The sequence below is a fragment of the Bombina bombina genome, chromosome 4, assembly GCF_027579735.1.
Source record: "Bombina bombina isolate aBomBom1 chromosome 4, aBomBom1.pri, whole genome shotgun sequence".
Lineage (NCBI taxonomy): Eukaryota > Metazoa > Chordata > Amphibia > Anura > Bombinatoridae > Bombina > Bombina bombina.
The window spans coordinates 804,503,244-804,529,851 of NC_069502.1; the positions used below are offsets into that span (position 1 = coordinate 804,503,244).

Here is a 26,608-nt window from a genome sequence, read left to right on the forward strand (position 1 = left end):
ATTTGGGTATACCACATATAATTTTTAATATTCATTAGTACTCATGGCAACCTTTGAGCTAGGGGCTGAGATGTTAAAATGGTCTGAGGACATACAGAAGTTAACACTAGATTTGAAAAATAAAAACACTAAGGAGTGTGAATCTAATGTGGAATGGTTTAAATCCTTAAAAGAACTTAAAAAAATTAGGAAGAAACAAATCACAAGACAATGGAATATTGTTATGTTTAATTTTTATGTAGAGAACAAAGTTATTCCAAGAGGTTTACGCCTCAAAATGTTCCCTACATTCCAAGATTTAAAACCAGAACGCAAACTCCTATGGGAAGATGCACTCACTGATTGTTCACTAAAGTTGATTGGTTACCTTATTGACCATGAGAAAGATAAGTTACAAGAAATTAATGAACAAGTCAATTTGATCAGTGAGGAACTTAAACCACATGAAACCTTAGAGGATTTTCAGAAATCTTACACAAAAAAAGGGGGAAGTTGAACGTTTTGCTAAGTATATAGCTGACAAGAAATAGAAAAAGATTGATAGAGATGTCAGTGATTACGCAAACAACAGGGTTTATCTATGGAATATCAATAAACAAGGAGGTAGTGACTCCTAAATGTCAGATAGAGAGACTGACTTTGATGTCTCAGATGAAGAAATAAGACCTAAACCGATATTACGCAACAGAATAACCCCCATAATAATGTTGATTCCGTCACTTTAGACGAAGAACCCGTAGAGGCAAGGGTAAAAGGGCCAAGGACAAGGAAACAGGTGCAATTCCACTCCAAAATAGTGAACAAGAAAACCAAATCGAACAAATAGAGTTAAATGTAATTAATTTAACCGATAAGGTGTTAACTGAATCACACATCTCAGTCCTCAAGAAAGGATTAACATTTGTACCCACACCGACACTAGATAAGTTTGATATAATTAAAGATGTCTATTTGTTTACCAGAAAAGTGTTGCTCAAAAAATACTTTGCTAATAATTCCAGTAGCGAATCACTGGATAGGGCAGATATGTCTGCCATTGGCGATTTACTCAGCCTAATGGGGGACTCAGATGATAATACCAACATTACCACTCAGGTTAATACTAATTGGAGACACATATTGAAAACCAAATCAAGATTTGTACCACCTAGTAACATATCACACAATACAGCCACTTTCCTTGACCTCGAATGCAAAGACATTCTCAGCATGCCAGAACATAGAGAATTAGAAACTCACAATCTAACTGCTGAAGAAAAACTGACAATTAAAGAACTTAGTCAATGGTCTGATACTGAAATTAAATTGAGTGATAAAGGAGGCAATGTCGTCTTATGGCCCACTTCCATGTATTTGGAGGAGGCAAAAAGACAACTTGGTAACAAAAAGAACTATGCCAATCTTTTTAACAACCCTACTGAGTGTTTTCTGAAACAATATAACAAACTAATATCATCTGCTATATCCTCTGGCATCATTGATAATACTGAGCTTAAATTTCTTGAAGTGAAACAACCAAAGGTTGCCACCTTATACCTATTGCCCAAGATTCACAAAAGTCTGATCTGCCCCCCGGGACGACCGATTGTATCGGGCATAGGATCATTAACGGAGAAAGCCAGCAAATACATTGATGCCAGATTACGCCATGTAGTTGAAACGCTACCTTCTTACACAAGAGATACGATGCATGTAGTAAATAAAATTGATAATATCTCTATAACTCCGAATTCTATCCTTGTGACTTGTGATGTAGAGTCCCTCTACACTAGTATTGATACCGTGTGGGGATGTAAGGCTGTTTCATATTATCTGTCTAAAGATAGCTCCATATCCGATGAGAATAAGGAATTTTTAATTGAATTACTAGAGTTTGTCCTCAGACACAATTATTTTGTCTTCGACGAGAGATTTTATTTACAAACATGTGGCACGGCAATGGGGACTTTGTGTGCCCCAACGTACGCAAATATATACCTGGGCTGGTGGGAAGAAACCATAGTGTTTCACGACTCGATGATTAGATTTACATCTTTTATCTCCCACTGGTCCAGATATATAGACGATATCTTCTTTGTATGGGAAGGATCCAATGATTTATTGCTAGAATTTGTATCAGTGTTGAATCAAAATCCTCTTGGTCTGTATCTCACCATGACCAGTGATAAGCTAAAAGTGGAATTTTTGGATCTTACGATTAAAATTGTTGATGATCACTTGGTCACTAAATCTTACAGAAAACCCACATCAACAAATAATATTCTTAGAGCGGATAGTTTCCACCATCCGAATACAATACGTAGCCTACGATTTGGTAAGTACTTGAGAATCCGCCCTAACTGTACAGATATAGAATCATTTAAATCAGCTGCGGGTGAACTCAAGCTAAGATTATTAGAGAGAGGATATACCAAAAAGGCACTTGCAAAAGCATATAACAGAGCACTACATAAGGATAGAATGGAACTTCTTAAGCCAAAGAGTGTCCAATCATCTGACCCACTGAGGTTTATATCCACATACACCAGCCACCAGCCACAGCCAGAAAGTCACAAATATTATACGTAAACATTGGCATGTACTTAAAAGCGATGATGAACTACAAAGCATAATTCCTGATCAACCTTTATTCACCTACAGACGGGCAAATAACCTTTGAGATTGCCTAACCACAAGCCACTTCAAGCGCAATGCTAAAATGCAGTCCCTGTGTCAGCACTGAATGAGTTGTGTGTGTTTCAGGTGCCTATAAAGTGTGATGATGTTGCTGTGTATTTCTCTATGGAGGAGTGGGAGTATATAGAGGGACACAAGGAGCTTTACAAGGACGTCATGATGGAGACTCACCAAGCACTAAGGGCTATGGAGATCCCAGGAAATGAGAGCTCAGGTAACACTGTGTAGAAATAAATATCTCACTCAGGAAATGCGCAAACACTACTGACGTGACTGACAGCAAATCTATAGTAAATCTGTCATGTGTGATCTAATGAGCTGTCTGATTATAAACTAATTTTATACCCACAAAAATAATAAAAACACAGTTAAAGGGTCAAGAGAGATTAATGTTAAATCAGTTATATATCAATGTATATATGTTAATATTAATTTATAGATGTGAATATTTGATATGCAAAAAGTAACAGATGCTTTGTGTTTGTTAATTGAATACATTTTACGATGCCTTTTTAGGTGCAACAACAATTGTTTCATTTCAGTTTAACAAAATAAACTGATTCTATTCTTTATTAGATCTAACAGGTTACAGTGATGAAAATCTAGACACAGGAACACATAGAGACCTTGTACAGAATATTCAGCCATCAGATGTCTCTGCAGGTGAGTGATCTATGGCAGAAGTTGCTGTTAATGTTATCTTTATCATTTATTTAATCTTTACTAATAATTATGTAAATGATGGACCTGAAGACTGACCAATCACAATCACAGAATACTGATGTGTTGTGTAATATTACTGTATAATCAGATGTGTGTGAGATAGCTGCACTTAACTTAAGGGGACATGAAACCCACATATTTTCTTTTGTGATTCAGATAGAGGATGTGATTTTAAGAAACTTTCTTATTTACTCCTATTATCAATTTTCGTCATTCTATTGAAATCTTTATTTGAAAAAGCAGGAATGAAAACTTAGGAGCTGGCCCATTTTTGGTTCAGAACCCTGGGTAGCGCTTTCTGATTGGCGGCTACATTTATCCATTTAAGCAACTTTCCAATTTAATTTTATTATCTAATTTGTTTTGTTACTTTGGTATCTTTTGTTGAATACCTAGGTAGGTTCAGAAGCTGCTGATTGGTGGCTGCAAATATATGCCTCATGTTATTGGCTCACCAGTGCATTCAGCTAGTTCCCAGTAGGGCATTGCTACTCCTTTAACAAAGGATACCAAGAATGTGAAGCAAATGAGATAAGTAAATTGGAAAGTTGTTTAAAATGGTACAGTATGCTCTATTTTAGTTATGAAAGCAAAAAAATTGTGCTTCATGTCCCTTTAAATCCATTCAACCAAAAAAATAATTGTATTCTTTATTATAACTAACAGGTTACAGTGATGAAAATCTAGACACAGGATCGCATGCAGACCTTGTACACAATATTCAGCCATCAGATGTCTCTGCAAGTGAGTGATCTATGGTGTAAGCTTCACAGTTAGAAAACTCTGATTCTTAAATTATTTCACCCTATAAAAATGATGAGCCTCATTACACACAGATTGTAATAATAAAATCTCTGGTTCACAAACATACCCTGTCTTCCTTTCTGTCTCACCCTCTGCTTCATGCAAATACTACACACACATATACCCTCTCTTGTCTCTCACCCTCTGCTGTATGCAAATACTAAACACACATATACCCTCTCTTGTCTCTCACCCTCTGCTGTATGCAAATACTACACACACACATACCCTCTCTTCTCTCTCACCCTCTGCTGTATGCAAATACTACACACACTTATACCCTCTCTTGTCTCTCACCCTCTGCTGTATGCAAATACTACACACACTTATACCCTCTTTTGTCTCTCACCCTCTGCTGTATGCAAATACTACACACACATATACCCTCTCTTGTCTCTCACCCTCTGCTGTATGCAAATACTACACACACATATACCCTCTCTTGTCTCTCACCCTCTGCTGTATGCAAATACTAAACACACACATACCCTCTCTTGTCTCTCACCCTCTGCTGTATGCAAATACTACACACACTTATACCCTCTCTTGTCTCTCACCCTCTGCTGTATGCAAATACTACACACACTTATACCCTCTCTTGTCTCTCACCCTCTGCTGTATGCAAATACTACACACACTTATACCCTCTCTTGTCTCTCACCCTCTGCTGTATGCAAATACTACACACACACACATACCCTCTCTTGTCTCTCACCCTCTACTGTATGCAAATACTACACACACATATACCCTCTCTTGTCTCTCACCCTCTGCTGTATGCAAATACTACACACACTTATACCCTCTCTTGTCTCTCACCCTCTACTGTATGCAAATACTACACACACATATACCCTCTCTTGTCTCTCACCCTCTGCTGTATGCAAATACTACACACACACATATACCCTCTCTTCTCTCTCACCCTCTGCTGTATGCAAATACTACACACACATAGACCCTCTCTTGTCTCTCACCCTCTGCTGTATGCAAATACTACACACACTTATACCCTCTCTTCTCTCTCACCCTCTGCTTCATGCAAATACTACACACACACATACCCTCTCTTCCCTCTCACCCTCTGCTGTATGCAAATACACACACACACATACCCTCTCTTGTCTCTCACCCTCTGCTGTATGCAAATACTACACCCACATATACCCTCTGTTGTCTCTCACCCTCTGCTGTATGCAAATACTACACACACATATACCCTCTCTTGTCTCTCACCCTCTGCTGTATGCAAATACTACATACACATATACCCTCTCTTCTCTCTCACCCTCTGCTGTATGCAAATACTACACACACTTATACTCTCTCTTGTCTCTCACCCTTTGCTGTATGCAAATACTACACACACATATACCCTCTCTTGTCTCTCACCCTCTGCTATATACAAATACTACACACACTTATACTCTCTCTTGTCTCTCACCCTTTGCTATATACAAATACTACACACACTTATACTCTCTCTTGTCTCTCACCCTTTGCTATATACAAATACTACACACACTTATACTCTCTCTTGTCTCTCACCCTTTGCTGTATGCAAATACTACACACACATATACCCTCTCTTGTCTCTCACCCTCTGCTATATACAAATACTACACACACTTATACCCTCTCTTCTCTCTCACCCTCTGCTATATACAAATACTACACACACTTATACTCTCTCTTGTCTCTCACCCTTTGCTGTATGCAAATACTACACACACATATACCCTCTCTTGTCTCTCACCCTCTGCTGTATGCAAATACTACACACACATATACTCTCTCTTGTCTCTCACCCTCTGCTGTATGCAAATACTACACACACACATATACCCTCTCTTGTCTCTCACCCTCTGCTGTATGCAAATACCACACACACATATACCCTCTCTTCTCTCTTACCCTCTGCTTCATGTGAATAGCACACGCACATATACCCTCTCTTCTCTCTCACCCTCTGCTGTATGCAAATACTACACACACATATACCCTCTCTTCTCTCTCACCCTCTGCTGTATGCAAATACTACACACACAAATACCCTCTCTTGTCTCTCACCCTCTGCTGTATGCAAATACTACACACACTTATACCCTCTCTTCTCTCTCACCCTCTGCTGTATGCAAATACTACACACACTTATACCCTCTCTTGTCTCTCACCCTCTGCTGTATGCAAATACTACACACACTTATACCCTCTCTTGTCTCTCACCCTCTGCTGTATGCAAATACTACACACATATACCCTCTCTTGTCTCTCACCCTCTGCTGTATGCAAATACTACACACACACATATACCCTCTCTTGTCTCTCACCCTCTGCTGTATGCAAATATTACACACACATAGACCCTCTCTTCTCTCTCACCCTCTGCTGTATGCAGATACTACACACACTTATACCCTCTCTTGTCTCTCACCCTCTGCTGTATGCAAATACTACACACACACATAGACCCTCTCTTGTCTCTCACCCTCTGCTGTATGCAAATACTACACACACATATACCCTCTCTTCTCTCTCACCCTCTGCTTCATTTAAATGATACACACACATGCCCTCTCTTCCCTTCTCTCTCACCCTCTGCTTCATGTAACTTGTACACACACATGGCCTTTCTTCCCTTCTCTCTCACCCTCTGCTTCATGTAAATGATACACACACATGCCCTCTCTTCCCTTCTCTCTTACCCTCTGCTTCATGTAAATGATACACACACATGCCCTCTCTTCTCTTCACTCTCACCCTCTGCTTCATGTAAATGATACACACACATGCCCTCTCTTCTCTTCACTCTCACCCTCTGCTTCATTTAAATTGTACACACACATGCCCTCTCTTCACTTCACTCTCACCCTCTGCTTCATGTAAATGATACACACACATGCCCTCTCTTCACTTCTCTCTCACCCTCTGCTTAATGTATATGGTACACACACATGCCCTCTCTTCTCTCTCACCCTTTGCTTCATGTAAATGGTACACACACTTGCCCTCTCTTCCCTTCTCTCTCACCCTCTGCTTCATGTAAATTGTACACACACTTGCCCTCTCTTCACTTCTCTCTCACCCTCTGCTTCATGTAAATGATACACACACATGCCCTCTCTTCTCTTCACTCTCACCCTCTGCTTCATGTAAATGATAACACACACATGCCCTCTCTTCCCTTCTCTCTCATCCTCCGCTGCATGCAAATACTACACACACACACATGTTTTTTATTCACTTTCACCTCTGCTTCTTGTTCATAGTACATACACATGGCCTTTATTCTCTTCTCTCCCACCTTCTGCTTCATGTTAATGACACACACATGCCCTTTGTTCTCTCTAACCCTCTGCTTTGTGTGAATAATATATACACATGCCCTCTGTTCTCTTCACTCTTACCATCTTATTCATGTAAATGGTACATACACACTCACCCTCTGTTCCCTTCTCTCTTACCATGTGCATTCTATAAATGGCACACACACATGCCCGCTCTTCCCTTCTCTCTGCTTCATGTAAATGATAAATACACATGCCCTCTCTTTCCTCCTCTCTCACCTTCTGCTTCATGTAAATGGTACACACATATGCCCTCTCTTCTCTCTCATCCTCTACTTCATGTAAATGATACACACACATGCCCTCTCTTCCCTCCTCTCTCACCCTCTTCTTCATGTAAATGATACACACGCATGACCTCTCTTTCCTTCTCTCTCACCCTCTGCTTCATATAAATGATACACACACATGCCCTCTCTTCCCTCCTCTCTCACCCTCTGCTTCATGTAAATGATACACACGCATGACCTCTCTTCCCTTCTCTCTCAGCCTGTGAGAATGGATCTGGATTCGTAGACCACAGCTGCAGAATTGTTTTGGAATAGTGGTGCTTGTTTCACTTCCTTAAGGAGCGCACCTATTGCTCAGGTGCACACAGGTTAAGAAGTGATTTAATAATAGGTGGTTAATACACAGGTCTGAATATTTGTCAGATGGTATAAACAACAGTTAGGGTAGAGGAAGATTGTAAGAATTTGGATTCCAAGCTAATACAAAGGAGATATGGTAGAAACAGGTTATGCAAACATAAAGCAAATCCAGCACAGTAGGGGTTACTGGAGAGAGTAAAGATTCAGAGTGCAGTTCCTCTCTCTGAGCACTCTGTGTGAATCTGCCTGCTAGCAATTGACAGTGAAGGCTGTGAGAGCGCAGCTCCTATGTCTGTGTACTCTGTGTGGAACTGCCTGTTAGCAATTGTCAGTGTGAAGGCTGTGAGAGCACAGCTCCTATGTCTGTGTACTCTGAGTGGAACTGCCTGTTAGCAATTGTCAGCGTGAAGGCTGAGAGAGCGCAGCTCCTATCTCTGTGTACACTGTGTGGAACTGCCTGTTAGCACTTGCCTGTGTGAAGGCGGTGAGGACAGCTGCAGAGTCTGTTGCAGGGAGAGGTGTAACAGCTGAACATCCAATTGTAGAGAGCTGCACCAAGGTTAATTAAATTCTCCTTGTAAAGGTATATTAACTTAGAACAGGATACCTTAGACACTGAGGCTCAGTGTAATTTGTAGAATAGGACGTCCTATATTTGTAATCCAAATTAGGTAGATAGAAGCAATCAAAGTTACTCCAGATACACAGCGTGCAATTCAATAGCAAAACAAATTACCAAGCACTTGTCTGCAGGTGTGCTGGTGCTGAAATAGGGAGAAGGGGTGGAGTTACTAGGTGACTGGAAGATTAACCCTTACAGGTCCCCCCTCTCAGACAAGCCGTCCCACGGCTTGTGGACGGGGGCGATCCGGATGTCGCCGATGGAACAAGGCAACCAATCTCGGTGCGTGGATGTTTGCAGAAGGTTCCCAGGAGTCATCCTGGCTGGAGTAGCCCTTCCAGCGAACCAGATACTGAATTCCTCCGTTATGATGCCTGGAATCTACTAGTGCTTCAACTTCGAATTCGTCTGGTAAATCCCGAATTGGGTCCGGAGGAAGAACAATAGTGGTGTCCCTCATCGGTCTAGCAGGTTTTATCAGGGAGACATGGAATGTGGAGTGGATGTGCAAACTAGCAGGTAGATCCAGAGTGACAGCATTTTCATTTACCAATCTAGTTATGGGAAAAGGCCCTATGAACTTCCTGGCTAGTTTCTTTGCAGGAATGTTCAAACGGAGATTTTTGGTTGAGAGCCATACGAGGTCTCCAACAGAGTATACTGGAGATGGTCTTCTCCTCTGGTCATAATATTTCTTTTGAGAGTCTTGGGCCTGTTTGATGTTATCTTGAAGAGTCTTGAAGACCTCCAGAATGGAATTAGTCTGCTGATCCACCAGTGGGGAATCTGAGACAACACCTGGGGCTAATGAGAATGTAGGATGAAACCCATGATTGGCGTAGAAAGGTGACATCTTAGTACTGGCATTACTTGCATCATTATAGGCATATTCGGCGAGTGGTAAGTATTCCTCCCAATCATGTTGATGTTGTGAACAGTAACACCGGAGGTACTGCTCGAGCCATTGGTTCGTTTTTTCCACCTGTCCGTTCGTCTGTGGATGATAGGATGACGAGAAACGATGATCGATCTGCAGAATTCTACAAAGATGTCTCCAGAAGTTGGACGTGAACTGTGTCCCTCTGTCCGAATACAGTGTAGAAGGGATTCCATGTAATTTGATTATATGCTTGATGAATAAAGCTGCTGTCTCTGATGCTGTATGGAGTTTATGATAAGGTACGAAGTGTGCCATCTTAGTAAGATGATCTACGACAACTAGGATTGTTGTTTGTAAATTCGACACAGGTAGCTCTACGATAAAATCTAGACCAACATGTTGCCATGGTTTATCTGGAATGGGTAAAGGTATCAGAAGTCCAAACTGACTTTTATTTTCGTTTTTACAGGTGGTGCAGATAACGCAACTACTTATGTGTTCCTTTATTGAGTCCTTTAAGCCAGGCCACCAGAATTCTCTTGTAATTTTTTCTGATGTGCGTCTCACTCCCTGATGTCCAGATAGAGGAGTATCATGGAACAAGTGAATCAATTGTTGTCTGAGACTGACTGGGATATACAATTTATCATTGTGGTAGTAGAGGCCATTGGATTGTAGAGAGACCTGATCCTTTGGAAGAGTGGTATCAGTCTTCAGTGCCTCCATGATTTCTTTTGAATAGGATGATATAACTCCTAGGAAGCGTTCTGGTGGTATCATAGAATTTTGTGTTGGGGTTTCTGGGGGTTTGTCTTCTTTTCGTGACAAGGCATCTGCCTTGCCATTCTTGTTTGCTGGACGATAGATTATATTAAAGTTGAACCTGGAGAAGTACAGGCTCCATCTCACCTGTCTTGCAGAAAGGGTCTTGTTGGTTTGCAGATACTCCAGGTTTTTATGATCAGTGTAGATCACCACTGGATGGAGAGTGCCCTCGAGAAGATGCCTCCAATGTTCTAGAGATCTCTTTATTGCGAGGAGTTCTTTGTCACCAATGGGATAGTTTCTTTCAGCTGGTGACATGACTTTGGACAGGTAAGCTACTGGATGGAGTGGTGTGGCTGGTGTCTCTCGTTGTGATAGGACCGCTCCGATGGCGTAATCCGAAGAATCCACCTCCAGAGTGTATGGTAGATCAGGATTGGGAAACTTCAAGATTGGAGCTGAAGTGAAACGGGACTTCAATTCTAGGAATGCATTGTTTGCTTGAGGATTCCAGCGGAATTGCATAGAACCGGTTAGTGTTGAGAGAGGTTTCGCAATTTTCGAATTTTTTTTAATAAATTTGCGATAATAATTGGCAAATCCTAAGAAACGTTGGAGCTCCTTTTTTGTTGTTGGTATTTTCCAATCAATGACTGTCTGCACTTTATTTTGTTCCATCTCAATTCCGGCAGGAGAAATATGATATCCTAAGAACGATATTTGGTTTGTGTGGAACACACATTTCTCTGGCTTAGCGTACAAGTGATGTGTACGTAAGCGGGAGAGGACCCACCGGACATGTTTAATATGCTCGGATATATTTTTTGAATAGATTAAGATGTCGTCTAGATATGACGATACATATAAGAGATCTCTAAAAATATCGTTGATGAAAAATTGAAACGATGCTGGGGCGTTGCAAAGCCCAAATGGCATCACAAGATATTCGTAGAGGCCGTACCTGGTACGGAACGTGGTGAGCCATTCATCACCGTCTCTAATGCGGACCAAATTGTAGGCTCCTCGCAGATCAAGCTTTGTATAAATAGTAGCTTGATGCAATCTCTCTATAAGTTCGGGAATTAACGGGAGAGGGTACCTATTTTTAATAGTCCTCTTATTAAGTTCCCGATAGTCTATTATGGGACGTAGAGATGAATCTTTGTTTTTAACAAAAAAAATTCCTGCTCCAGCTGGAGAGGTGGAGGGACGTATGAAGCCCTTACGTAAGTTTTCATCCAGGTATGTTTTCAAGTAATCCAATTCTGGCTTACTTAGAGGGTACAAATGACCATAAGGAACTACTGCTCCAGGCTGGAGATATATCGGGCAGTCATAGACTCGATGTGGCGGTAGTGCCTCAGCCTCCTTTTTGCTGAATACGTCAATGAAATCGGAATATTCTTCAGGAAGTGTGAGTTAGTTTTCTTGAAGTTGTAGGAGCATACCCTGATGTGGATAGCAGGTGGTCTTGCAATAACTGGATGAGAGATCGACCGACAGGTCCTTCCAATTAATTTGTGGCTGGTGTTGTTGCAGCCAACTTAGGCCTAAGATTATAGGGAACAAAGGTGACGGTATTATATTGAATGTGAGATATTCGGTATGCCCTGATGGTGTTTTTACCTGTAAAGGTATTGTCTGCTGTGTAATGGGACCTGTGGAGATATTGGTACCATCAATAAGGCGAATAGACACAGGTTGTTTCTTGCTCACAAAAGGAATTTTATTGACAGCTACAACATCTTTATCTATGTAATTTCCATAGGCTCCGCTGTCAACTATGGCATTAGTCGTCAGCCTGTTTTGGTCCCACTGTAAATGGAGAGAGAGATAACAGTAAGTGGAATTGCTCTGACAGGCATGTGCAGAGTGAATGTGATGGAACTTATTTTTTCTTGGTTTAAGAAGTACTGGACATTCTTTTACGGTGTGGCTGGGATTTGCACAGTACATACAGAGGTACTGTGTTCTCCTTCGGTTCCGTTCTTCCGAGGTAAGAGGACCTCTAATCACACCTATGTCCATAGGTTCGACTGTAGTCCTGCTGGTAGTTGCTGGTTCAACATAAGTCGAGGGTTTAGAAGAGCTTTCTGGGGTACCCCTCTCAGTTCTCCTTTCTCGCAGCCTTCAATCTATTTGTATTGTTAGCTTCATTAATCCTTCCAAGGTATCGGGAAGCTCTACTCATCCTTTATAGGATCTGAGAGTCCAATCCTGTATTGATTTTTTAGTGCGATGGCATTCCACTGCGAGTCGGTTGAATACAGTTTGAACTCTGTGATATACTCTTCAACCTGACGTCGGCCTTGTTTGAGGCCTCTCATATTGGATTCTGCAGATAACTGTAGGTTTGAATCAACGTAAAGTTCATCCATGGTAGCGAGGAACTGAGGGAGGGAGGATAACACTGGATCATTGGCCTCATACAGCGTATCTGCCCACACCCTAGGTTCCCCTCGTAGGAATGATATCATAGTTAACACTTTGATTTTATCTGTACTATAGGTCTTTGGCTTCAATTGAAACAGCAGAGTGCAAGCATTTTTGAAATGTCTGTAATACTTGCGATTACCTGAGAAGGTATCAGGCAGCGACACTTGAGGTTCTATAATAGTCTCTGTAGTGGGTGGTTTTGGAGTGAGGGAGTCCCTAATTATTCCTCTTAAGGTCTGATTCTCAACTTGAAGCTCCCTGAGTCCCTGTGAGAGCTGGTCCACTCTCTGGGATAGGTTATACACCACTTGTGGCAATTCTGCTGGGTCCATTTTTATTGGCTTGGTAATATGTGAGAATGGATCTGGATTCGTAGACCACAGCTGCAGAATTGTTTTGGAATAGTGGTGCTTGTTTCACTTCCTTAAGGAGCGCACCTATTGCTCAGGTGCACACAGGTTAAGAAGTGATTTAATAATAGGTGGTTAATACACAGGTCTGAATATTTGTCAGATGGTATAAACAACAGTTAGGGTAGAGGAAGATTGTAAGAATTTGGATTCCAAGCTAATACAAAGGAGATATGGTAGAAACAGGTTATGCAAACATAAAGCAAATCCAGCACAGTAGGGGTTACTGGAGAGAGTAAAGATTCAGAGTGCAGTTCCTCTCTCTGAGCACTCTGTGTGAATCTGCCTGCTAGCAATTGACAGTGAAGGCTGTGAGAGCGCAGCTCCTATGTCTGTGTACTCTGTGTGGAACTGCCTGTTAGCAATTGTCAGTGTGAAGGCTGTGAGAGCACAGCTCCTATGTCTGTGTACTCTGAGTGGAACTGCCTGTTAGCAATTGTCAGCGTGAAGGCTGAGAGAGCGCAGCTCCTATCTCTGTGTACACTGTGTGGAACTGCCTGTTAGCACTTGCCTGTGTGAAGGCGGTGAGGACAGCTGCAGAGTCTGTTGCAGGGAGAGGTGTAACAGCTGAACATCCAATTGTAGAGAGCTGCACCAAGGTTAATTAAATTCTCCTTGTAAAGGTATATTAACTTAGAACAGGATACCTTAGACACTGAGGCTCAGTGTAATTTGTAGAATAGGACGTCCTATATTTGTAATCCAAATTAGGTAGATAGAAGCAATCAAAGTTACTCCAGATACACAGCGTGCAATTCAATAGCAAAACAAATTACCAAGCACTTGTCTGCAGGTGTGCTGGTGCTGAAATAGGGAGAAGGGGTGGAGTTACTAGGTGACTGGAAGATTAACCCTTACACACCCTCTACTTCATGTAAATGGAACAAACACATGCCCTCTCTTTCCTCCTCTCTCACCCTCTGCTTCATGTAAATGGAACACCCACATGCCCTCTCTTCCCTTCTCTCTCACCCTCTGCTTCATGTAAATGGTACACCCACATGCCCTCTCTTCCCTTCTCTCTTACCCTCTGCTTCATATAAATGGAACACCCACATGCCCTCTCTTCCCTTCTCTCTCACCCTCTGCTTCATGTAAATGGTACACACACATGCCCTCTCTTTCCTTCTCTCTCACCCTCTGATTCATGTAAATGATACACACACATGCCCTCTCTTCCCTTCTCTCTCACCCTCTGCTTCATATAAATGGTACACCCACATGCCCTCTCTTCCCTTCTCTCTCACCCTCTGCTTCAGAAAAATGGTACACCCACATGCCCTCTCTTCCCTTCTCTCTCACCCTCTGCTTCATGTAAATGGTACACCCACATGCCCTCTTTTCCCCTCTCTCGTCCTCTCTGCTTCATGTAAATGGTACACACACGCACTCTCTTCCCTTCTCTCTCACCCTCTGCTTCATGTAAATGATACACACACATGCCCTCTCTTCCCTTCTCTCTCATCCTCTGCTGCATGTAAATGGTATACACACATGCCCTCTCTTCCCTTCACTCTCACCCTCTGCTTCATGTAAATGGTACACGCACGCACTTTCTTCCCTTCTCTCTCACCCTCTGCTTCATGTAAATGATACACACACACACACACATGCCCTCTCTTCCCTTCTCTCTCACCCTCTGCTTCATGTAAATGATACACACACACATGCCCTCTCTTCCCTTCTCTCTCACCCTCTGCTTCATGTAAATTGTACACACACATGCCCTCTCTTCTCTTCACTCTCACCCTCTGCTTCATGTAAATGATACACACACATGCCCTCTCTTCCCTTCTCTCTCACCCTCTGCTTCATGTGAATAGTACACACACATGCCCTCTCTTTTCTTCACTCTCACCCTCTGCTTCATGTAAATGGTACACACACATGCCCTCTCTTCCCTTCTCTCTCATCCTCTGCTTCATGTAAATGATACACACACATGCCCTCTCTTCCCTTCTCTCTCTCACCCTCTGCTTCATGTAAATTCTGCACACACACATGCCCTCTCTTCCCTTCTCTCTCACCCTCTGCTTCATGTAAATGATACACACACATGCCCTCTCTTCCCTTCTCTCTCACCCTCTGCTTCATGTAAATGATACACACACATGCCATCTTTATTTCTTCCCCTAACCCTCTAGTTCATCAAATGGTATTCTGAAAACTGTCTTTATTCTAAATTCAGTCATTTTGGCCATTATTAAATATGTGATAATATATTAATAAAATGGATCTGGTACTTTGCAATAAAGTTATCCTTTTGAATCAAAGACTGTAGTGTAACATTATGTAATCTACTATTATTATTATTATATGTACATTTAAGTTCTGAAATATGTTGTAGGTGTATATGCTTTATTTTCATTTCTTCAGATGTGCTGTATATTTTAAATATTGAACGTAACATCTGATTTTTAAAATCTACTAAAATTCATGTTATCAATCAGTTTCAATATGCCCCACTTATTAAAGGGACAGTCTACTTGATTTTGGTTATTGTCCCAGCTTTACATAACCAATATTGTTATATTAATATACTTATAACCTCAAAGATTGAATTTTTCTAAGCCCCTGCAGGACGCCTCTTATCTCTGCTTTTTATGAGCTTTTCACAGCCAGACAGTTCTAGTTCATGTTTGATATATAGATAGCATTGTGCTCACTCCCGTGGAGAATGATAATGGTTATGGAGGAACCAGCACTAATTGGCTAAAATGCAATTTGCAAAAAGCACTGAGATAAGGGGTAGTCTACAGAGGCTTAGATAAAGGTAATTGCAGAGTTAAAAGTGTATTACTATAATAGTGTTGGTTATGCAAAACAGGGGAATGGGTAATAAAGGGATTATCTATCTTCTAAATAATAACAATTTTCAAGTAGACTGTCCCTTTTAAGTGTATGGCATAAGTAGCCATTATTATGTTAAACATGAATTGCTTTTAGGGTAAAATAAAATCCTAAACCATGAAATATTGTCTGCAATAAATGACAGATGACATTAATACTGATGTAGATGTTAAAACAGAAGATCTGAGTGTAACGTGTCAGCTGGAAGCTCCAATGCAGGAAATGTGTGACAGTGACAATGAAGGTAAGTGCGTGTGTGACGTGTCTTCTGTTCATGAGGTATTGCCTGGTTGTTTTTTTTTTGTTCGTTTTTTTGTAATTTTCTCTTTATTGGAAATAAAAAATAGAATGTTACACACATTGTCAATCTGAAGCTCACAAAGTGAAATTATTTTCATTTTTCTCTCCATCGTCCATAGCTATAGTAATGTTCATTTCAGCAACATAGTCCATTATGTGATTTTAAATTCAATAACCAGGATTTCAATGGAGAGTCTAACTTTGTACATTAAGCGTTATAAGCAATTCAAAATTGGTATATACAGAATGACAACATTATGCACAATACATGTCCCTCTAGTTCCCTACCTACATGGTATGCGTTTGTAGGGCCGTTATGACGGTTCGTTATTTTCCCAAACGTTTAACATGAAGTTGTGTATTTCGACCCTACCAGTTTAATATAATAAGGTATAGCCTGAGCGCCTCACCACTAGTGGGGGCTAGGATATGTTACTTAGTCTGTGATATAATAAAAATATATTGGGTATTTATTAGTTAAAAAGGTATAATGGTGAAAAGTACAAATGGTACACAATTAAAAACAATTTTCCACTGTTAAAATCAATTTTCCACTGTTAAACTCATTCAAATCCATGTGCACATAAGCAATATTACACATATATCTATAATCAGTAATGAAGGTACAATTAAAAAGCTCATATATATGAGAAATATTAATTCCATTTGATGCAGTGTTATGCCACCTTTGTGGCTAACAGAGTGTAGCACTGATCCCCTTGCTGGGTCTCCACAGAGATGTTAATCAAGTTTCAAAGAGTGCTTTGGTTAATTATCTTACTGATCAAAGGTGATCCAGCAAACGGTATGTTTAGTGTTGTTTGTAATCCCAAAGTAGGGGAAACTCCCAATGTATAACAAATATAAATATAAAACTAAAATAAAAATAAGTCTGTGTGTATTCCATTAAAAGTTAAAGTGAAGCCAAAATAAAGTTCAAGCAAGCAAAAAAAAAAAAATTCAGATCAGCCAAAAGTGAAAGTGAACTTGCAAAAAAGGACAAAAACTGCAAATGTATGCAACAATGCCAAAAAGTGCAACAATCCCAAACATTGTATAAAAATGCAAAAATACAAGTGTGCGTGAAGAAACTAAGTGGTGAATACTGGTGATTGAGAAAATAGGTCTCTTAAGATCCAAATGTGTGCAAAACTGCAGAGCTGATGCTGCTAGCAAAAATAGAAAGTCAAATTTTTCTGGTGACTGTCCTGCTCCTAGGTGGGTTCTTCTGTGAAAGATAATCCATATAGTGTAGTATGTTCAAGTACAGGTTTAATAATAAGAATAAGGCTTATCAGATGCTTTGTCAACGCGTTTCGCCCTCTCAGAAGGCCTTTCTCATTTGGATCTTAAGAGACCTATTTTTTCAATCACCAGTATCACCACTTAGTTTCTTCACGCACACTTGTATTTTTGCATTTTTATTAAATTTTTGGCATTGTTGCACTTTTTGGCATTGTTGCATAAATTTGCAGTTTTTGTCCTTTTTTGCAAGTTCACTTTTAAAGTAATACACACGGATTTATTTTTATTTTATTTTTATATTTTTTATACATTGGGAGTTTTGCCTATTTTATTTTTTCTACATTGGAAGTTTCACCTACTTTGGGATTACAAACAACACTAAACATACCGTTTGCTTGATCACCTTTGATCAGTAAGACAATTAACCAAAACACTCTTTGAAACTTGATTAACATCTCTGTAGAGACCCAGCAAGGGGCTCAGTGCTACCCTCTGTTAGCCACAAAGGTGGCATAACACTGCATCAAAGGGAATTCATATTTCTCATATAAATTAGCTTTTTAATTGTACCTTCATTACTGATTATAGATATATGTGTAATATTGCTTATGTGCACATGAATCCATGTTAATCTGTTATTATTTCAATGAGTTTAAAGGGCCACTAAACCCAAAATCTTTATTTCATGATTCAGATAGAACATACAAATTAAAACAACATTACAATTTACTTCTATTATTTATTTTGCTTCATTTTTTAGATATCCTTATTTGAAGAAAAAGCAATGCACATGGGTGAGCCAATCACATGAGGCCTCTATGTGCAGCAACCAGTCAGCAGCTACTGAGCATATCTAGATATGCTTTTCAGCAAAGAATATCAAGAGAATAAAACAAATTAGATAATAGAAGTAAATTAGAAAGATGTTTAAAAATGCATTATCTTTCTAAATCATGAAAGAAAAAATGTGGGTATCATGGCCCTTTAACAGTGGAAAATTGTTTTTAATTGTGTACCAAATGTACTTTTCACCATTATACCTTTTTAACTAATACCCAATATTTTTTTATTACATCACAGACTGAATAACACATCCTAGCCCCCACTAGTGGTGAGGCGCTCGGGCTATACCTTGTTATACTTTGAATTTCCAGTTGATAGCTAGAGGTCAACACAGCCGGAGCATATAGGATCCACACAGGCACTAGGTTTATACACAATCATAATGGTTTTAATATAATAGTATTGTTCTAGTTGTAGAAGCTGATCTACCTGTGCGATCCAATCTTTCAGAGATGGGCCGCTGAGGATTTCCAATGTCTAGAGATCATACTTTTTGCACTGCTGATCATTGTGAGCATCAGCTTGTGTTTGTCTATGCTTTTTAACTTAGGGAGAGTGGCAAATAATAGAATCTTTGGATCCCTTGGTATTATCTATTGTAGTGTTCTGCACATACGTCCGTCCAAAAACCTAAAGTCTTTGGCAGCCCCACCAAATGTGTTGTATATTTCCTGCATCGGGGGAAGCCCCTCCAACATTTACCGATAGTAGTGGGGTATATTACCTTTAACCTTGCTGGGGTAAGATACCATCTCATTAGGAACTTGTAGTTTGTTTCCTGTACTTGTGCTGAAATAGAAGCTGTTTTGGTGTTAATAAATATTTTATTCCATGCTTGTTGTGTAAGTTCTGTTTCTAGCTCTTTCCCCCATTCTTTAGTGTAGTTAGAGAGGTTGCTTCCTTCCTGAGTAAGAAGCAGCTTATATAGAATGGAGATCAAGTGGCTTGGGGTTGACTTCTTCAAACATAATTTTTCAACATTTGTTGTCGATCTAACTAGTAAGTCTTTGTGTTTATGAGAAGTGAGGAAATGTTTTTTTTTTTTTTTTTAATTCTTTTTATTCAAGGAACTCAGGTATGAGGCAAAAGCCAATCATGATACAAGATATAAAGTTGATACAGAGCATAAAATAGTAGTTAAATCACAATTACATTTTGGTAAGCAGAAGACATTACACAGTGATTCATTGCAGCATGAAAAACAGTAGATCCTTCATATATAGTTACATTCAAAGCAAAAGTTGCATAATTATGGGGCATGTTTTTATCAATGCATGGCCACACGCACTATATGAGTGAGGCCAATGATTGTAGCATAGAAAGAAAATTAAAATAGAGACATCCCATGTTGAAGCCTCCTGAGCTCCTTCATTTTCCATTAAACATATTAACAAACAAACCAATATAAAACAAAACAAAACAAAAACACGAACAAAAGAAGAACAACCAAACCCACATTTTGTTAACTAGCCTCAAAGTATGACAATAAAAAGTGGTAGAGGATTACAATTGATTCTGAGTGCAAAGTTCTATCTTGCAGTTAAATACTGACAAATAAATAAAGATCATAACCATCCTTTAGCAAGATAATTTTAAGTTAGCTTTAACCTCTTCATTTTGTAGATATTAGTAAGGGTTTTCAGAGTACAACTATAGATTCTCAGCAATAGACCTATTTGCATGTATATAATTTAAACTATGGCTGTAAAAATACGTTCAGACCTAGCAGTGGATGAACATCAGGGCTATAGTGGCACAAAAATGTTAATGCTCGATTGACACGGCAGGTTTAGTGTGATAAAGTTTACGTAGGTTATACAATTCAGCTCCCAATTTATTGCTAGCCGCATCACAAAATGTATATTTTCTTCTGCCATGCCCAATATCCAGTTAGTGAGGCTTAAGGGGTGAGAGATAGTGCTCTTAATTTCTGCGATAGGTGTTGTGTACTGCCCTGGGGGGTGTTTAGAGATTCTACTAGCCTATCGATTTATATTGTTTTTATAGTAATATTGAGCTATGGGAAGCGTCAAGATTCCTCCCCTTGTATGAAGGGTGTTATAACAGGACAAAACGAAAGCAAAGAAAAAGCATATACACATATGACCAACAGGGCCACAGTTGGGATCTAATACAGATTATTAACAATTATACCAGAGGAGATATAGCAGTAGTGAAGCACGGTTCCAATAGTCCTGTAACGAAAACGATCCCACCTAGCATAAGTCTAGAGCATCAAAGTGTGCTGATCGAGATAGTTTATCCAATTCCTGAACATATTAGCGAGGGGTAACAGTGCCTCCAGACCAGTCGAGGTGGATATTTGTGGCAGTCATTTGGTGAGTTAGGCAGGAGAGTCCCAGTAATCAGTGCGCAGTGAGATGCTAGGCCCCTGAACGGACCCGTATCAGGTATGAGCTGCGGCTGAGTCGCCAGTCGTTGCGGATCTCTATGCGCTGCTTTGCCGGGCGGCCAGAATATAGCCTGTAAAGTGGGAGGACAAACTGGGAAATTCAAAAGATCTATGTGGCTCCAAACAGTGTTCGGCTCCTCCGACTTTCTTGAGTCGCTCAAATCAGCCATCTGCTTGCATCCCGCAAGAGCTGCGATAAGATCTCCCTTCAGCGCTGATCCCTGTTTGCGGCTAGGCTCATTCTCCATTGAGGTGGGTGTACTGATGTTAGGTGACCCCTCTTTGCTACCTCTTGAGTCAGACTCATCGCTGTCCAGCCGTGTTATGTCCCAGAGGAAATGGCGCCCAGGTAGGTTCGGGGACAGAGAGTCCTCCTTAACATGGACAGGGGCAATGACTAGCGGTGCTGTTCCCCAAAGGGATCGGATCTCCTCATGTAGCGCCCAGCAGGATTTCAGGAGGTTATCCAAATGTGGTAAGAATGTAGCTGTTAATTCTTTAGTAAGAGCGTCCATCTTGGAGGGTGGGAGACACCGTTGTTCGTGTTCCTTAGTTATATCTTTTTAGTGCTTTCCGGGGGAGAGAAAGATGTTCGGTCCTCTATCCACCAAAATTCTCGGACACAGAAAGTTGTCAAGAGAGACGTGGATGGCATCAGATTAAGGCTGCAAATAGGTTGTTTTTTAGAGAGCTTCAATATCATGCTGCCATTTTGATGTGCCGCCCACCGGAAGTCCAAGTGAGGAAATGTTTTATTTGTGCATATGATAACCAGGTCAGAGATGTGTCGATGTTGGAAGTAGAGATTTCTGTAAAGGTCTTTAGTTTGTTTTGATGAGATAAATGGTAAAACATGTTTTTCTCTATCTGGTGTCCTGCCCTTATATAATTTTTTTTTTATTTTTAACGGTAAAGCTGTGTTATTTTTGTAAGGCGTTAATGGGGATGTTGATGTAGAAATGTGGAAGGAAGTATGCATTATCTTATCCCATACCTCAAAGAACTCTTTTAGTAGCGGGTATTTGTTTACTATAGTCGGCCTATCTTTTTTTTTTTTTTTTTTAATATTTATTTATTTACCAGCATTGAGTACAAGAACATAAAGCATTCTATTCAGAGCTTAATGACATTATACAAGAGAAACTAAGAGATTTATCATATCCAAATAAATAACGAAATACATGTCTTTTGCTAATGAAACAATATCAAATGTGCTTAATGAAGACATTTTATATATGTATTATACATCATTACAAACAACACTGAAAGAAAAAGAGAGAAGAAAGAGGGATTGTTTCTCTCACAATCCTAACCTATACATTAATTACCTATACCTTTGCTCTTTATCAAAATATAGAGTGCTATGCACGGGCGGAGCATGGGAGGGGAGGGGAAGAGAAGAAAAAAGAAAAAAAAGGGGGGTGGGGGAAGTTAGGTGTTACCATCTATCTAATATCACTATTTCAGAATATCTAAAAGGATAAATTAACTGATTTATTTCTTCTGGTGGGAAAATCTTGATAAATGTGGACCATTTTCGAAAAAAAAGTGTTATATCCCTTTCAGATGTTAGGGTTGTGTCCATCTGTTCAATAATGCATTGTTTTTTCATATAATTTTTAATCTCTAGAATACTAGGTGTCATATAGCCTCGCCAGTTCTTGAGAATTAAGTTTCTTGTTGCCAGAATTGTTACATTTCTAGCCATTATGTGTTCAAGGGCCAAGGAAGATTCCTTAAGGAAGACAACCTCTGCCAAGGAGACAGAAATAGAATGCATCTTCAATACTTTTTTAAGCCAAAATTCTACTTTCCACCATAATTGCCTTATCTTGGGACATGCCCATATCATATGGATTATATCCGCTGCTGGATATGCACACTTCGGACACGTATTAAATTTATAATTGTGCCATTTGAATCCTTTCAGTGGGGTATAGTAAGATCTATATAATAGTTTGATATGTGATTCTCTCCAGCTTACAGATAAAGTTGTTTGGGCTGTAATAGCTATGGACTTTTCTACCTGCTCTATCTCCATATTTAATCCAGGGGATAGGTCATTCCAGCTCTGTGTTATCTGACTTAAGTTCAAGTTTCCCTGATAGCTGATTGCCAGCTCATACCAGGGTGAGACAGAGGTTAGATCGTTTTTTGGCTAGAATAGGCCAACTGTCTATTTTTCCCCATGACCATGACCACCCAAATTTTTCAGTAAGAAAAAAAAGATAATGCCTGGCCTGTAGGTAGGCAAAAAAGTCTTTGTTACTTAATTGGAATTGCTGTTTTAATTTATCAAAAGCCTTTACTGATAAGGTGTCTTGATCTATAAGTTGGGATATAAAAGTTAACCCCTTCCCTTGCCAGGTCTGAAATATCCCGGATTGTGTTCCTTGTTGAAATTCTGGATTACCACAGAGGCCTTGAAATTTTGGGATAGAGAGATCGATACCCACTTTTTGTCCATATTTCTTCCAGGCCTTTATGATTGTATATATCGATTTGAAACATTTCACCTTTTTTGGGACTAATTGAACTGGGCAGTGTATTAAAGCCATAGGGTTGTAAGGATATATAATATTTTTTTCAAGCATATTATTTGTAAAGTAATCTTTATTTACAATCTAGTCTATCGCAATACGTGAGAGAAAAACTAAGCTATATTTACTAAGATCAGGGAGGGCCAATCCCCCAAATTTTTTGGGTAGATATAGCTTATTTAAAGAAATACGGGGTCTTTTACATTTCCATATAAAATATCTTAAACCCTTATTCAATTTTTTCCAGTCTTTTACTTTCAATATTACCGGTATATTTTGTAACGGAAAAATAATTTTTGGAAGGAGGACCATTTTAAATATAGCGATGCGTCCTGACAAGGAGAGTGGAAGATTTTGCCAACTATTCATGTATTCTATTATCTTTGATAATATAGGAGAGATATTAAGATCATACCACTCTTTTGGGTTGGCTGATACATTAATACCAAGATATCTAAAGTGAGACACTACCTCCTTAAAAGGTGTTATATGGATGGAAGCCTCATTTTTCCTAATCCACATTATTTCCGATTTAGAATTATTTACCTTATAACCAGTAAAGGTTCCAAAAGAGTCAATAATCGATAATAGTTTTGGGATGTTCTTTTCTGTATCTGAGATATAGATCAACACATCATCAGCATATAGAGCAATCTTTTGCTCTACTGAACCAACCTTTATTCCCTCAAGAGATTGCCTGATTTTAAGAGCTAGCGATTCAATCGCTAAGTCGAATAAAAGAGGTGATAATGGACATCCTTGTCTTGTGCCTCTCTGAAGATTAATTAGATTGGATTCTAAGCTGTTAACAATCAATTTAGTAGATGAATTATTACATATATTATCGATGAAGAAGATAAAGTTATCTTTAAAGCCAAAATTGGATAATGAGGTTAAAATATGTTGATGATGTACCGAATCGAATGCTTTTTCTGCATCAAGCGCAATAATTGCTAGATCAGACTTCTCCTGTTCTATAATCTCTTGTGGATTATAAAAATACTCAAGGATTAAAAACAATTCTCTAATTTTGGCCGTTAAGTTACGCTTAGGTAAGAATCCTGCCTGATCTTTGTCAATTAATACTCCTATCTCGCGTTGAAGCCTTTTAGCTAAAATTGATGTCAACAATTTATAGTCAGTGTTCAATAACGCAATAGGGCGGTAAGACTCCTTTTTCAAATTGTCTTTTCCCGGTTTCAAGATTAATACTGTGTTAGATACAGCAAAATTCTGTGGAATAGAGTTATTTTCTATATAATAATGGTTAAAAAGATTTCTCAAATGAGGAATTAAGACATGTGACAATATTTTGTAGAACTCACTAGGCAGAGAGTCAGGTCCCGGTGCTTTATCCAATTTCAGAATTTTAATGGCATTGGCAATCTCTTGATCAGAAATAGGGGCATTAATTTTGACTATCGCTTCATCACTCAGACATGGGTATTCAAGCCCTCTCCAGAATAGTTCTGTGGTTTTCAGATCCGATTCCCTAAAAGAATATATGTCCCTATAATAAACAGAAAAAGCCTTGAGGATTTCATTTGGATCATTGAGTATAATATCTTGCTCAAGAAGCGAATCAATAGCAGAGCTCCCCTGTGTATTTTTAACTAGTTTAGCTAGCAGTTTACCTGCCTTATCCCCATGTCGGTAGAACTTAGCTCTACATTTAAGATCAGTTTGAACCGAGGTGTGCATTAAAAAAGTATCTCTAACTCTCTTAGCAGAAGTATACCTCCTCCAATTTGCAGATGTGGGTTGTACTAAATATTTATTATAAGAATTAGTAAGTGACCTTAGTATTTCGTTTTCCCTGTGTGTAGTTTTTCGTTTAAGATTAACCATATAGGCAATGATGTCCCCTCTAAATACTGCTTTACCTGCCTCCCAAAGTAAACTCGGATCATTGACTGATCCAAGATTTAAAGCAAAAAAATCCGTCATTTTGGCAGTCAACCAGTTTTTAAATTTTAAGTTTTTTATTAAAAACTTAGGGAAAAAGAAGCGACGTGAATTGTGTATTTTATTACTCAGCGGAATACTTAAAGTAATTGGGGCATGATCTGAAATAGTGACTTGCGTTATCTTAGCTATGGCTCCTATTTTTAGTAGGTTCTCATTGACTAGAAATAAGTCAATTCTTGACAAAGAATTCACACTCCTAGCTTTACATGTAAATTCTCTTTGAATTGGATTTTGAATCCTCCATATGTCTTTAAGGGCTAGATTCCTAAATAGAGTTTTGAACATTTTATTTTCCAATTTATCTCTTTTAGAGATATGAGTAATATTTGTTTGCCTACACCTATCTAAGGGGATTTGTGAGGTCATATTAAAATCCCCTGCTACAATTATATTGCCTTCCCCAAATTGTAAAATTTTAGTTTGTAATAGTTCCCAGAATCTTGGTTCAAATTTATTAGGAGCATATATATTGCAGAGGGTAAATATAGAGTTTGACATTTTAATTTTTAAAATCAGAATTCTACTTTCCGAATCATTAACTTCTAGCAATACTTCATATGTAATGTTCTTTCCTAGTAAAATAGCTACTCCTCTTTTTCTACCTATACTAGATGTAAAGAATACTTCCTTGACCCATGAAGATCTTAATTTCAATGATTCTGCTGCATTTAGATGTGTCTCCTGGATAAAGGCAATATCTGTATTGAGTTTCCTCAATTGTGAAATCATAATTTTACGCTTCATCGGAGTAGATATGCCTCCAATATTCCAAGAGGATATAACCAATTTTCTTACTTTAGCCGCCATTTATAAGGGGAGAGAAGGAATAGATGCGGAGGAGAAAAACAAACAAATAAAAATAAAAAAAAATTTTTAAAAAGGGAAACCCCCCGGCCCCCGATTTTCTGCACCTGTCTACCCTCAACCATCAGGGATAAAAAGAAAAAAAAGAAAATGTATCCAACCGTATATATAAGATTGAAAAACCTTTTGATATATCATTATTTACATCAAGGTTATTCTCATATATAACTTTTCCTTTCCTCTTCCTCTCTCTTAAATCAACACTGCTTAGTACACTTCTCAGTATAAAAATTTTCTGCCTCAGATACATTGTCAAAAAATAAATGTGACCCTGCATTTCTACCTTAAGTTTAGCTGGATAAACAATTGTGGCAAATAGTCCCTCTTTAATC

The 26,608-nt window shown here is 39.1% G+C and overlaps 1 protein-coding gene across 1 annotated transcript in view; it reads left to right on the top strand.

The window, feature by feature from the left end:
• Window positions 1-26,608, top strand: part of LOC128657883 (gastrula zinc finger protein XlCGF26.1-like) — a 51,400-nt gene that overhangs the window by 14,887 nt on the left and 9,905 nt on the right. The window contains exons 4-7 of the mRNA XM_053712311.1: window positions 2,743-2,890; window positions 3,253-3,339; window positions 4,066-4,143; window positions 16,249-16,347. Coding sequence (XP_053568286.1) covers window positions 2,743-2,890; window positions 3,253-3,339; window positions 4,066-4,143; window positions 16,249-16,347 — 412 coding nt within the window. The remainder of the gene's footprint in view (window positions 1-2,742; window positions 2,891-3,252; window positions 3,340-4,065; window positions 4,144-16,248; window positions 16,348-26,608) is intronic.